Source organism: Talpa europaea (genome assembly GCF_964194135.1).
Source record: "Talpa europaea genome assembly, chromosome: 9".
NCBI classification, from domain to species: domain Eukaryota; kingdom Metazoa; phylum Chordata; class Mammalia; order Eulipotyphla; family Talpidae; genus Talpa; species Talpa europaea.
Window position 1 is genome coordinate 116,775,659 of NC_140076.1, and position 14,179 is coordinate 116,789,837.

The 14,179-nt window shown below is 68.5% G+C and overlaps 1 protein-coding gene across 1 annotated transcript; it reads left to right on the forward strand.

Moving 5' to 3' along the window:
* Positions 1 to 1,538: 1,538 nt before the first annotated feature.
* ATOX1 (antioxidant 1 copper chaperone) lies at positions 1,539 to 7,915 on the forward strand. The gene is made up of 4 exons (XM_084241968.1): positions 1,539 to 1,578; positions 4,801 to 4,876; positions 6,255 to 6,413; positions 7,815 to 7,915. The coding sequence occupies exons 1-3, from the start codon at positions 1,573 to 1,575 to the stop codon at positions 6,377 to 6,379; spliced, it is 207 nt and encodes a 68-aa protein (XP_084098094.1). The 5' UTR covers positions 1,539 to 1,572; the 3' UTR covers positions 6,380 to 6,413; positions 7,815 to 7,915.
* Positions 7,916 to 14,179: the final 6,264 nt, after the last annotated feature.

Consider the following 14,179-nt stretch of genomic DNA (forward strand, 5'->3'; position numbering starts at 1 on the left):
TCAGAAGTTCAGGGTGGCTGCTGCGGCCCCTCCTTTGCTTGGGACCAAGTCAAGTCCCAGTTCTCTCAGGGCTCACGCACCCCTCCAATAAACAGCTTGATCTCACAAGGGAAAAGCTGAGGTCCCGAGAGGTGGATTGTCCAGGACGGCCAGCGCGGCACACGGTTGGTGGGGATCATTCCGTCTGACAGGTCTTACCCTCTGAAGCCTGCAGTGGCTGGGTCTGGCGGGCAGCGGTGCCAAGGGCCACTGGGAACTCTGGGGACAGGAGGCCCAGAGGCCCAGCCTTGTCGAAAGAGTCCCTGGAGCGTGAGCATCGTTTTCTGACATTGCTGTTTCTCCCCCTCGGGGTACCTGCTTCTCTGCCCCCTAGAAGACGAGAGCAGGCGCCCTGCTCTGGCCCAGACGTGAGCAGAAGCGATGGTCACCTCCAAGGGAGAGAGGCAGCTGGAGCCTGGTTATGTGCTGAGGTCTCCCCTCCCCACAGATGGGGTGGATAGCTCAGCGGATTGGGGAGGGGCTGTGGAGCAACAAGGGTCAGTGAGGGCAGCATCCTGGGGAACCCTGAGAACGAGGGAAGAGGGAGCCGGGAGAAGAGGAAAGGCTCGGGTCTTGGACCCACATACGCGCAGACACACCCCCGTCTGCTTGGAGAAAAGCAGCCCAAGCTCTGAGTGGCGTGGCCAGCTCGGGCCCACAGCAAGGGCTCCGGGAGCCAGGCAGCCCCCCGCGTCCAGGAGAAGTGGGTCTCCCGCCTCCCCCATTATGCAAGAGACACTCGCTGCACTGCTCTGCCGCCAGCTGTGCCCCCCCTGCGCGCCGGCCACGCCCCTCCCGGGATGAATCTTGCTAGTGCAGCAGTGGGGTGAGGGCTTTGCTCACACCACAGCTCATAGCTGGAAAGCCAGGGGATTTCGGGGTGCTAGGGGTGACAGGGCCTCTTGTTATGTGACTGAGGTGACTTTGGGGGGAGCACCTGGGCCCAGGGCTGGTGGTGGGGACCCAACTTTGACTAGGGGTTCCCCACCCGCAGCCCCCAGGCTCTGCCCGGTCCAGCTCCTGCATCCTGGCGCCCAGCAGCCCAGGCCCGGCGCCCCCGCGGGCGCTAAAGCTCAGCCGAGAGACCCAGCCCGTGCCCCGGGGAGCGAGGGACCCTTGCACCCCAGTCCCTGAGGAGGGTCTGAGATAGAGCCACGGCCTTGCAGGGGCCCGGCCGCCCCGCGCCCCGCGAGACGCGCCCAGGCACAAGGGGACCGAGGCCGCGGAGGGGCGGGGCCAAGGAGGGGCGGGGCCCCACAGCCTGGAGGGGCGGGGCCGGGGCGGGGCCCGACAGCCCGGAGGGGCCGGAGCCCAATCGCCGGCGGCGGGGCGGGGCCGGAGCGGGGCGGGGGCGGGGCCCGACAGCCCGGAGGGGCCGGAGCCCAATCGCCGGCGGCGGGGCGGGGCGGGGGCGGGGCCCGGCAGCCCGTAGGGCCCGGGGCCCAATCGCCGGCGGCGGGGCGGGGCCGGCCGGCCAGACCTGCGCGCGCACCCCCGGAAGCGCCGCGCCCGCGCAGAGCCGCCGCCGCCGTCATGCCGGTAAGTGGCCGCGCGGCGCCCGGGCCGCCCCCGCTGGCCGGCGCGGAAGGCCGGGCCGGGCTCGCCTGGGCGCCGGCTGGGAGCCGGGAGCCGCGGGCCGGGGCCGGGCGGGCCGGCGGGCGCGCGAGCGCAGGGGCCGGCGGCGGCCGCAGCGGCGGGAGGGAGACCCCCGGAGCCCCAGCCGAGGCGCCCTGGCCTGGGCGGGCGGGGCCCCTTGTGGTCAGGCCCAGCCGCTGGCCGGGGGCGGCGCGCGCGGGCGCGATCCGGCGCCGCGGCCTCCCGGAGGCGGTGGGGAGCTGCCGGCCAGGCGTCCACCCCGCCCCCGGCGCGGCCCTGCTCGGCGCCTGTGCCGCAGCCCAGCTTTGGGGCGCCGCAGGGGAGCCGGAGGCCCCCTGGGTGAGCCACAGGCATCTCCGGTGTCCTTGCCCTGGCGCCTGGCCAGGCGCCGGGGGACAAATCCTGGGGCTGCACAGAGACCCGCCCCGCGCTGGGGCAGTGCCGGGAGGCGGGGTCGCCTGCGCTTGGGGAGGGAGGCCGCGTCCCTGAGGGGTGGCCCCTGCAGCGCTGGCCGAGCAGGGAGGCGGCGTGGGGGCCTCTGCTCTGCGCTCACTTCTGAGGATTTTGACCAAAAAAGCCCCTCCAGAGCAGGTCATGGGGAGGAAGAGGGGGCCCAGCAGTGTCATGAGGTGGGCAGCTGAGCCAAGGGGCACGAGTCCAGGCTGCTGTCAAAACTGGGGGACGGACATGTGCCCCATGAGGGTCACCGCGAACACTTGGGGCCTCAGAACCTCAAAAACCTGTACTCGCTGGCCAGCGGGGTCCCCTCGGGCAGGTAGCTTGACTGCTCTGTGCCTTGATTTCCTCATCTGCCACATGGCCTCGCAGGACTGTTGTCAGCATGGACAGGGAAACTCCAGGTAAGATATGTTGCAACCACCACAGACATACCTGGTCCCCAAGAAATGGCAGCTCCCAGCCTGAGAACCCCAGCAGGAATTGCACAACTCAGCAGATCTGTTTGTCAACTTTGAGGGAGACGTTTTAGGACAACAGGGACCCTGAGGGGTCGGCCGGGCTGCATATCGGGGGCTCTCTGACCCACCCCGGACCCTGGGCCTACCGTGTTAGGTAGTCGTCTCTTGCTCCTGAGTCACTACTCCAAAGGTAGTGGCTTAGAAGTTGCTTTTGCAACTCAGAGGTGGAGAAGCACACTGGACTGTAACCTTGGCCGCCAGAAGCGGTCCCTGCCTGTCCTTTGTACCTCGGGGTTGAAAGGAGACCGCTGGAAGCTGTGGAGAGCTGTTGACCTCAGCTGCGTGGGCAGCAGAAGCGTGTGCTCCTTCCCAGGGTGTCCCCCTCAGAGCCCCTGTCCCCTCCAGGCACTGGGGGTGCGGGCAAGATGTCCCCAAGTCAGGAAAGCCTGGGTGCGCTTCCCACCTTCAGCAACACTCGCCATGTGGCTGTGGGCCGCCCGTCACCCTGGGGACATCAGCTTCCGCCTGCAGGCAGGCTCCTGGCGGGGTCCGCAGAGCGAGCACGGGTGTCCCGTGTCTGCTGCAGAGCAGCAGCTCAAACCCACATGGGCAGGAAGAGCCTGGGTGTCCGTCCAGCGAGGCGCTGGCTCCGGGATGGGCAGGGGCTCCGCAGCCGCATTTCGGGCCAGCCTCCAGGAGCTGCCGGCACCTGTCCAAGGACCCCACATCAGAGCCTGGATTTTGGAATAACCACTACATGTGTTTATGCCCAGAGGTGTGGGTGGGGAATAGTCATGAGATGCTGGATGCCCCCAGAGGTGTTTGCCTGGGAGGGGAAAAACAGCAGCCATCTAGGCATCCTGCCAGAGCAGCCCCGCCCACAGCTGCCAGTGGGACCCAGGTGCTCCGCGGGCCTCGGCCCCCTGCCCACCAGAGGCATTTTTGAGACTCAGAAAGAGAAGCCATGCAGATCGCTGTTGCTCAGGCGTGGCCAGCCTTCCCGGTGGGTTAAAGTGAGACCCCAGAGCCCCAGAGCTAGCCGAGGCAGGTGCCTGCGGGGCTGCCAGTCCCTGGGCTCCCTGGCAATCCCCAGTGGAGCCCCGAGAACAGCACTAGCTGGCACCCTTTCCGCTGTAGATAGGGCCTGAGAGTCAGGAATCGGGGAGCAGCTGGGCTGGGGGGCCATCGGGTGGGAGGGTCTGCAGGGCCGGAAGCAGCCAGCTTCCCCAGAGTGAGCGCCCCAGTGGGGAGCACGGAGAGCGGCCCCTGGCTTGGAGGAGCTCACCCAGCAGTCACAGAACACCCTTCCGCCTCTCCCGGACGGAGCCCCTGGGCAGTATAGGACAGCCCCAGGGACACGTCTAGCCCCTTGCCCTCCTGGAGAGCCTCACTCGGCCCCCCCTTGCAGACAGAACAGGGGCACAGGAGAGTCGAGGAACCTGTTTGCCATCACACAGCTAGCTAGCAGCGCCGGAGCCGGGTTCTAGAGCCGGGTCCTTTGGTCAGATTCTGAAATAAAGTATTGATATGAGTGACTTTTGTCTGAAAGCAGGAGGCAGGCCCCAGAGGCCCTCCTCGGCCAGTCTCAGTCACTGACACGCTCGGCACAGTGCAGGAGGCACTTCGTCTGTGCCAGGCACTGTCCCGGGCACCAGGACATGTGGGAAGTGAGCAGATCCCAGCCTCGGGAGCCCACCGTGGTGGGTGGACACCCCAGGTGGAGCGCCTGGGAGCCAGGGGCTCCTGTGGGCTGCCAGCACACCCTTGGCCTTAGCAGGAGGGGGGTGCAGCTCGTGAGTGCGGACCTGGCTGGGGCGGGGCTTGTAGCAGGAGCTGCCAGCCACTACCCTATGCCCAGCCAGGCATGCTGATGGACTGCGGCTTCCGCAAGCTCCAGGGGACGCTAGCGCAGGAGTGACCAGACCAGACTGCTTCGAGGGTGGACCCCTGTGGTCCCGAGGCTGCCCCACTGTGCAGGCATTGGGGTTTGAAGGTGAGACTAGAAACCGATATTTTCAGCTAGCTCCTGGGGGACACCTCATACCGGGGGCCCGGCACCTGGGTTTATGGGGCCATCTTGGTGACTACAGCTGCCTGAGTACACTTGGCCTCTTCTTCCTGCCGCACAGCTCAGGAGAGCGGGACTGAGCCTCAGTTGAGCCGCCTGCCCTGGCGCCAGCCTCGGCTGCGGGCTGGCCGGCTGGGGTCCCGGCAGGGAGGTGGCTCATGGTCCCTCTGTTTATTTCAGAAGCACGAGTTCTCTGTGGACATGACCTGCGAAGGCTGCTCCAATGCGGTCACTCGGGTCCTCAACAAGCTGGGAGGTGAGCGAGCGCGGCGCCCAGGGCTGGGGCGGGAGAGTGGACACACGCGTCCCCTGTCCTGAGGCCGGGGTGCAGCAAAACCAGGCGCTCTGCTCTGGCCCTGCGGGCCCCGTCAGGCCCTCCCACCCTCCTCTGTCTCCCCGTGGAGCAGGAGGGCTGCGGATCAGAGACGTGGAGAGACACAGCTAGATCACACTGTGGCTATGGCAGGGCCAGGATGCAGCCACAGCGCTAGTTAACACGGTCCCCTCTGGGCAATGACCTTTACTTGACAACGTGAGTGTCATTTACTATTGGGATTTGGAGAACCGTGACATTTAAAACAACACATGCAGGCAGTGGCCCGCGGACCGCCTGAGCCTCTCCTCTTACACGGCCTGAAGCCACGGTTGCCATCCAGCCCCTCAGCTCTCAGCCGGGGCAGGCCAGGCCCAGGCCACCCGGCTGAGACGGTCCTGCTGGGCTGGGCTGCCAGTCTGACCAGTTCTTACTCAACCCCAGCTGATCGGAGAGCGCCTGTCTGCGGGCCTTCTGAGTGCAATCATCCAGGGAGCAGTCAGCGACCCGAGTCCCTGCCAGTTCCGTGAGCCCCCAGGGCTTGACCCACTCCTGAACCAAAGACGGAGTCCACGAGGCGCAAACCCTGAGGCCAGAGCAAGTGCTTGCTCAGGCCCTTCACTGGTGCCCGGGGCCTGCATGGAGCTTGGGCTGGGGTGTCCCCATGGGCCTGGCCTCTGGAGAAGGCTCGGTGGGCTTCTCAGGTCGCAGGACATCCTTGAACTAGAGAGATGGCACAGGCTGCCAGCCCTAGCCCTGCCAGGGACAGGTGGGGAGGCGGAGGCCGAGGACACGAGGCCCATGCGCAGTCTGTGTCGACATCTAGCATGTGCCCCTTGTGAGTCGGTTGGTGGTCAGAAGCCCCTCTCAGCCTCACAAGGTCAAGAGTACTTGTTAAGCTGGAGGCGCCCAGGTGCAGAGGCTGGGCCCGCACACGCCTCAGGTCCAGGAGGGGCCGGGCTGTGCGTGTAGAAAGGGAACGCAGCCAGAGCCGCTGTTGGGGTGCTGCACACCTGTGGGGAGACAGAGGGAAGCCTGGGTCCGGAGCGCACAGGAGCTGGGGCTGACATGCTCCGTACCCAGAAATGTTTGCTTTTGGAAAATACACATTCCTTTGGCGACTAGAAACACGGAAAGGGGCCCCGGTCTAGAGCCGGGATCTGCGGACGCCAGCGGCCTGGAGCCACAGCCTGCCTGGCGCAGAGGACGGGCCAGCGGCTGCAGGAAGGGGCCCCAAGGGTGTGCACTGGGGCGTGGGGCCAGGCACCCTGTTGCTGGGGCCGGGGGTCTGCTCCCCACCTGCCCCTTTCTCTTCTCCCAGGGGTGCAGTTTGACATCGACCTGGCTAACAAGAAGGTGAGCATCGACTCCGAGCACAGCGTCGACACGCTGCTGCAGACCCTGGGCAAGACCGGGAAGGAGGTGGCCTACATCGGGCCCAAGTAGTGCGGGCCTGGGCAGGATGGACCAAAGCGGGCAGGTGGGTGAGGCTGCGCTCCCCCCGGGACCTTCCGCCCCCAGGGAACCGCAGGCCCCGGTCCTTGCTGCTGTGCTGGGCACTGCCACACCGGGCCCCTGCGGCTCGGGGCCCCTTCCTGGCCGGCAGGCCCCCTCGGGAGCTGGGCAGTGTGCTGCTGGCCGGGGCCTCCTGCTCCTGTGATGACGCGGGGCAACTGGCTGCTTCCTGGCACGGTCTGTGCCCCAACAGGGCAGAAGCCTCAGTGCTGGCGACCCCCAGTGTGGCGGGCCTGGCAGGGGCATCAGCCAACCTATCTGGCTTGCACCAGCCCAACCCAGCTGGCTGTCCACGCCCCTCCTCCCCCTGCATCCAGCCCGTCCCCCGTCCCTGCCCACGTGGAGAGTGATGCCGACGGCCGATGTGGTTGGGGTGGGGGGGAACCGGCCCCACACAGGGCGGCGGCTGGGCCATGACCGCTCACGCCGGGCAGCTGACCCCAGGTGCAGCCATGTCCCATGTGTGACATCACAGGGCGCCATGATGCCAAGGCCTCGGTTCCTCCCGGCCCGGCCCCTTCCCAGGATCGATGCTCCGGTGTCTGAGGCTTGGCCCCTCTTGGCCGTGCGGCCAGGCCCCCTGCCTCCCCTTCAGGGCACCCCGGTGGTGACGGGCAGTGAGCCAAGGGACACTGCAGACCTTGCTTGTGGGCGCCAGCACCCCGGGCCCCAGCCACTCGCGCCCACTTCGTGAGGGGCCCTCATAGGAGCGTGTGACCACAGTGTCTGCCGGGGAAGGGGGTCACGCTCCCCAAGCGCCCTCCTGGGGACCCCTGGCCCGGCCCGTGAGTTCTGCGTAACCTGGTGCCTGGGTCCTGATTCCTGCCGCTGCCTGTGGGTTTTGTTTTTTTTTTAAAGATTTATTTATCTATTTACACAAGCACTGGGCACAGTCAGAAGCGCGGGAGGGTGAGAGAATTCACCAGAGCCAGAGCGGGGAGCAGAGCAGGCAGAGGGACCGAAGGACACTGCTGAGGGGAGCAGCGGGCGGCAGGAGAGGTCTGCGCGCCATGCGGGACCCTCCTCCGGTGGCCGGGGAGCAGCCGGGGATCGAACCGGCGCTGCAGAGGCCGCGGGCAGCTTCGCCTCCCCGCGCTCAACCGCTGCGCCCGGGAGTGGGGGGGGTTGGGGGGGCCCTGCCTGCGGGGCTCTAGCAGTCGGGTCGAGGGGTGCACAGCTCCGCGGCCGCCCCGCGGGCCCTCGGCACCCCGGGTGGAGCAGTGCCCGTCCCTCCGGCGCGCAGCCGCTGCCACTCACGGACCCGCCGCCCCCCGGCCCGGCCCGGCCCGCGCTGACCCGGTGCCGGCCCGCCGGAGCCGCCTCCGCCGGCAGGGGGCGCCCGCGCTCACCCCGCCTTCTCTTCCAGGCCCGGAGCCGCTGCGCAGGCCGACGGCGCCCCGCGGGGGAGTTCCGGCCCCCCACCCCCAGCCCCACCCCCGCAACAATAAAGCCCGGCTGCGTTGGTCACCCCTGCTGGTCGCCCCTGCGTCCTGCGCCGCCGTGTGCGCGCGGGCTCCAAGCTCCCGGCTGGGGAGCCCCGGCCCCGGCCCCAGCCCCCCGCGCCGCCGCCCGGACAGCGAGCCGGCTCCGGGGTCCGTGGGCGGGGTGGGGGCGCTGGGGGCAGAGGTGACCAGAAGCCCCGCGGCCCGAGGCTGGGCGGCCGGCCGTGCCCCCTGCGGCCCGCGGGCCCAGCGCCGGGACCTCCTTCCTGCCGTGGGGCCCGCCCAGCGCCCCCCCCCCCTGGCGCGGGGCCTCTCTGGTGAGCCCCGAGGGCTGCTGCAGCCGGGGTGGGGCCTCCCGGGACCACTGGCCTTCCTGCTGGCCCCGCCCCTCCGGGCCGGAGCTCCAGGCCAAGGGGTGGGGGGCAGCGCAGCCCCACCGCAGCGCCCCTGTCCCCAGTGCCTGTGGCGCGGTCCCCACCCCGCCGCTGCCCAAGCTGCCCTCGGCGCAAACCCCCTCCCTCCCTCCCTCCCTCCCTCCCGTGCCCTGGTCTCGCCAGCCCCCTCCACAGCCCGGGCGATTCCCTCCTCTGGCCTCCCGCAGCTCCCGGCGCCGGAGCCTGGCCCAGCTCTGTCCACGAGTCTGCTGCCCGGGCAGGCCAGGCACACGGCACAGGCACCAAAGGGACCTTTGGTGCCAGTCGTGGTGACCTGTGGGGTGTGATCGAGTGCAGGCCCTGCACCCACCCCCGCCATCCCTGCTGTGCGCTCACAGCCACGCCGGGCGTCTCCACGTGAAGCCCCCCCGGTGACCAGTGCCTCAACTGTCCCGCACCTGCAGGACACCCCCAGGGAAGCCGCCGGGCCCCCGGTGCTCCTGCCCGAGGTGAGGGGCCCCCCACGCAGCCCGCTGACGTTTAGTTTGGGTTGATCTCATTCAGGAGCCGCACACACTTTTAGCACGAGTGTTTGCACACGCACACGCAGAGGCCCATGACGCCCCGCAGGCAGGACGGGACGGGGCCTTAGTTACCGCGTGAAAAGCCACCTCTGTGTGGGACCCTCTGCCCCTCACCACTACCCGGTGCTGACCGGGCTGCCGTCCAGGCCTCCAGAGATTCGCAGCCACAGGTGTGCCCGCTCTCGCTGCCTCCCCACGCAGCACCAGGCTCACGCATCTTGGGGTCCCCTGCCCCGACTCCTGACCCGAGCTCCAGGGATGGCCACACGCAGCGGGGCTTGGCCATCTTCAACAGACACTGGAGTTGTCTCTAGTTTTTGAACTGACCCTGGGGCTGGTGAGGTCCCCAAGGACCCCACAGTGCCCAGCGAGGGTCTGGGGGGGCCAGGCCCTTCAACCCCAAAACCCAGGCCAGTCAGTGCAGCCAGCTCGGGGTGACGCCTGGCACAGCCCCCCTCACCTGATAACTGTGGGCCTTGGGCACTCAGTGCCCCATCTGTGACACGGGGGTGGCCCCAGAACCTCGTGGCTGTCGTGGGAGTGCCCGGGCCGCCTTCCAGGGCCTCCTGTCCGAACCGCATGGCCCTGGGCGCGGCCAGGGAGCGGCCTCGGGGCTACTCCAGAAATCTCTGCTGGTCTTTAAAAAGCCCAAGTCTGTCATTTTTTGGGAGTGTCCGTCAGCGCTGCTTTTGGCGTCCCCAGCTCAGAGGGGCTGTGGCCACCTGGTATGAGCCGCCCCCAAGAGAGGGGCAGCCTGTGTGTCACAGGATGGGTCAGTACCTTGAAATAAGCACAGAGCCTCTGGAAGTAGGGGCGCCAACCCCACTGTCTGCTCACCTCAGACCCCAGGCAGCCAGACGTCAGCCCTGCAGGCCAGGGGTGCTGACCTGGGCGCCCCCGAGCTGCCCAGGCCCCTGTGTCCTCCTCTGGAGGGGGAGCTGGAGCGTCAGGGCCCCTTCCTGGTGCGAGGGGGTGCCACTCACGGAAGGCGCCCGTGGCAGGCCCGGAGCCAGCGCCCTCCACGAGCACCGGCCTGGCACCCCGTCCCACCCAGGGCCCTGTGCCAGAGTCCGGAGCTTTGTCTTGCTTGGGAGCACCAGCCTGGCTGTCAGCAGGATGTGCTTCACTGCCCCCTTCTGAGCAGGCCACACCCAGCCTGCCCTCTGCGGTCACCGTCCCTCCGCAGAGCAGCTGTTGGGGGCAGCTGTTAGGGGCAGCTCCCACCCTCTGGGTCCAAACAGAAGCCACTGCAGTTCCCGTGTCCCCAGTAATTAGAGGCCTGCACGGGCAGGGCAGAGGGGGAGGCCGGACAGGGCGCAGGGCCTGGCGTCCAGTGCGCAGCCCACAGGGCGGCCCTCCCACCGCGCCCAGACCCGGTGCCTGGCTGTGTCTCTGCTCAGCCAGTGCCTCCAGAGAGCTGGTGCCTGGAGGGTTCCAGAACGTTCCAACTGCACTGGCCTGTAGAGAAAGCCCTGTGCACGCAGCTGCTGTGGTCATTGCTGGAAGTGCCCTGCAGAAGACGGTGCGGAACAGGCGTGAACACCTGCAGTGACCTTATTTACTGATCAGCCCCCCACCCATGACAGGAAGACCCTCGCACTCTGGGGGGAGAGGACGTGGACCCCACCCACGGCGGCCCGGAGCTGGACCGGGCTCAGGTTCTGGCTCCTGCGACTCGGCCATCTGCACCCCGTCCCTCCAGGGAGGAGGCGCTGGCACTGACCCCCGGGCTTCGGGGCGGCCCCTGGGCCGAGCGGCAGCGGCGCCCGGGCTGAGCCGAGGGGTCTGGGCAGCCGGACGCGCCCCGAGAAGGCGACCTGGTGCCGCAGGAGGATGGTGGGCGCTCGCGGCTGGGTCAGCGGGGGAAAGCGAGGCCCCCCACCCCCCCGCGTCTGCCAGGACCGCACCCCCCTTTGTGAAAATGCTGCAGCTGTGCGGGCGCCTGAGCGCGATTTCACCCCCCCCACCCGGCGCTGGCAATACCGCCCCGAGAAGCGGAGGCGGCTCCCCAGGGCCCCCCAGGACCCCGCTGGCTCCAGCTGCTCTCAGGGGCGCGGCTTGGACTCCCCCGCCCAGGAGAGCCCCGCGCTTCCTCCCAGCAGCTCCGCAGGGGGATCCCCGCCCCCCGCCATCCCCCGCCCCGCCCCGCCCCGCCCCGCCCCGCCGCAGGGGGACGAGGCCGAGCCCCAGATGGCGCCGCTCGGCCCGGCCTGGCCCCGCCCCGCGCGCGCCCCGGACCCCGACGTGGCCGCCCCTCGCCCCCCGACGTGGCCGCGTCCCTCATGCTCGCCCCGGGATACCGACGTGGCCGCCCCCCCACCGCACGCCCCGGACCCCGACGTGCCCCCAACTCGCCCCGGACCCCGACGTGCCCCCCCCAACTCGCCCCGGACCCCGACATGGCCCCTCCCTGCACGCGCCCTGGACCCCGACGTGGCCCCCACACGCCCCCGTCCCCGCAGGAGCGCCCCAGGAGCGCCGAGCTGGGTGGAAGCCCAGTCCCCGCTCCGGGAGGCGCAGGCCGGGCCAGAGGCCGCTGCCCGCGGGTGGAGCCCGGGGCGCCAGCCGGCGGGGCGGGGCGGGGCGGGGCGGGGGACGGGGTGACGCCTCGGGCCGCTGGTGCCCGGGCGGCAGGTGGGCACGCGACGGCGGGCGCGAGCTGGGGGGCGCCTCACGTGCACCTCTGGGGGCTCCCGCCCCCCGCCCCGCGGGTGCCCCTCAGTGAGGACAGAGGGGCCCGGGCGGGTCTGAGGCCGAGGCCCCGCGCCCTGGACGCGCGGGCTGCGCCGGCACCCGCCCCTCGGCGCGGGGAGGGGGGCCAACCACGGGGAGCCCCCTCTGCCCCCCAACGTCCTGACCGCGCATCCCCGGCGCCCATGCCGGCCCCAGGGCTCCCGGCGCAGGGAGCTGCCCCCACATTCGGGCACCCCCCCCCCCCCAGTCCCTGGCGGCCGTCTGTGGCCTCCGCTGGGCTGGACTCGCGGCGTAAATGCCCGTCTGTCTGCTCCACAAACGGGTCCATTCTGTGCGATAATTTGTTTTGAAAACAAGGTTTTCCTGCTAAAAACAAAACTCAGAAAACCCGGGATTAAAGGCTCTTTCATCTTCTCTGAGGCTTTTTCTCCAGGTGACCGGCGGGGCCCAGGCGCGCAGACAGGGGTGTCCGCCAGGCCTGGGACGGGGCCAGGCAGCCGAGGCGCCGGGGCCTGAGCCGCGGCCGGCGTGGGGCTGTTTACCGGCCGCGGGCGAGGGCGGCAGCTGGCCCGGCGCTGGCCGAGGCCTGTTCCAGGAGGAGCGGGCGGCCGGGCCCAGGAGCCGGTGCCAGGCCGGGCCGCCAGCCCCGGGCCCCCACACCGGACGGGTTGAGTCAGTTCCAGAGCCCCCCTGGGGTGCCGGCCAGCGGATTTTTACAGTTTGGGATAATTCGGTACTTTTCCAGCAAGACGGCGCAGGGGCCAGCGCGGCCATTTTCCAGCCGGCGGGGGCGCAGGGCGGCGGGGGCGCAGGGTGGCGAGGGCCCCGGGCTGTCCTGCGCTGGGCACCGTCAGTGCATCAAGCTCAGGACAGGGGGACGCGGGCTGAGTCAAGCCCCAGGCCCTCCGTGGACGCTCAGGCCTTCGGTGCCCGGGGCTGTGCTGAGGACTCCAGGCAGGCGGGTGGACAGGAGGCCAGCCCTGAGGAGAGCAGGAGCCCCGTGCACTCCCCGCGCTGAGTCCTGGGGCAGAGCTGCGCCGGTCAGCGGGGTCCACCCCAGGGCCCCAGGGAGGCCGCGTCTCGCCCCCCTCGGGTCCTCACGTTCGCCCTCTGCCAGAGCCAGTCTTCAGCGCCGTCCCCACAACAGTGAGGACAAAACTCAGGGGGGGAGGAGGGGACGGGGGCTTCACATAGGCTGGAGGGGGCAGGCGCAGGTGCCCGGGGAGAACTATGAGGCCTCAGCGCCGGAGCGCAAAGGGGGCGGAGAGGTGGCTGGTAAAGCCGTTCTAGGGATATCCCTTAGTGCAGAGCTCTGACTCGGGAGCTATTCAGTGTTCTGTCAGCAGGTGCCTGAGGGGGGCCCCGGGACCCCCAACTTTGTACACTCTGGAAACCCCCGTCTGTGCGCACCAAGGCAGAGCGAGCTCTCGGGGTGAAGAACCTGAGCAGCATGTGCACAGTGAGCGCCGACCCCGGCGTCAACTAGCTGCAGGCAGCCCCCGCCCCGTCACCCCGCCCCAAGAACAACGCTAGAACTCAGGAAGCTGCGTGCTCAGAGGTCACCCACTTAACCACAGGGACACACACCGGCAGCCGCCACAGACGCCCCAGGTGTGGGAGAGGCCACACCCCCTGCTCTCCAGCTCAGAGGGGCTGGAAGCCCCTTCCTCTGGCTCTGGGGAGACCTCGCCACACAGGCCCCAGCGACGAGCAGCGCCTCTGGTCCTTTCCCCGCCCAGGAAATCGAGCTCCCCCCTCCCCAGTCAGGCATTTTCCAAGTTTCCTGCATTTACTCGGCAGCTGGCACCCTATAATGCTCTACACCCAGGACATCCCTCGGCGGCTGTGGGGAGGCCTTGTGGGTGAAGATCACAGCACACGAGAAACCTGACCAAAGACAGACACTTGCTGTGCACACGTCATGGCGCTCCCACTGGAGGGACCGGGCTTCCGGCCATCCCTTGCTCCGCTGCACGCACATGGAGGTTTAAGCCTCAAGCCCCAAAATGGCTGCTCAACCCCACCCATCCCAGCAGCATCCGGTCCAGGCCGGTCCCAGGAATCGCTCGTGGACTGCGGAGATGGGGGATGCTCCATCCATGTTGTCACGTGGTGCAGGGGGTTCCGAGTTCCCATTCCTGAGAAAGAGATGTCAACTATCCGGGGTCAACTGTGTTGGCCAAGAAAAAAACGAACAGGCTAAAAGGAAACAATGTTGATTTGTTGGGGGGGGGGTGTCCCAGACGTGCAAATTGGGGAGCACCAAGTAACAGCCCATCGTGCCCCGCTGTGTCTGTTTAAAGCAAAACGGATGGGAGAGGGCAGAGGTGCAGAGACTATGGTTGCCTGCAGGAGACACTTCGGGCACCCATCTGTGCGCAGCAGGGAGAGGCGCCTTGTTTAGCCAGAGGGCGGGGGAAGCGCACCGGGGTCTTGCCAGCCAGCAAAGAGCTTCTTGAAGTTAAAATGTCCTAAGAGGGCGCCTCGGGCACCGGGTGGAGTCTGCTCACGCAGCCCTGGGGTTAAGCAGAACTCGGAATGAAATCTCTTTATTCTTTGTCTAATTGCAAAATGTCCTGTTTCAAAGTGAGCTGCTCAAAACCATGATCGTTTAGAATGTAACATGTAAGTTAGTAT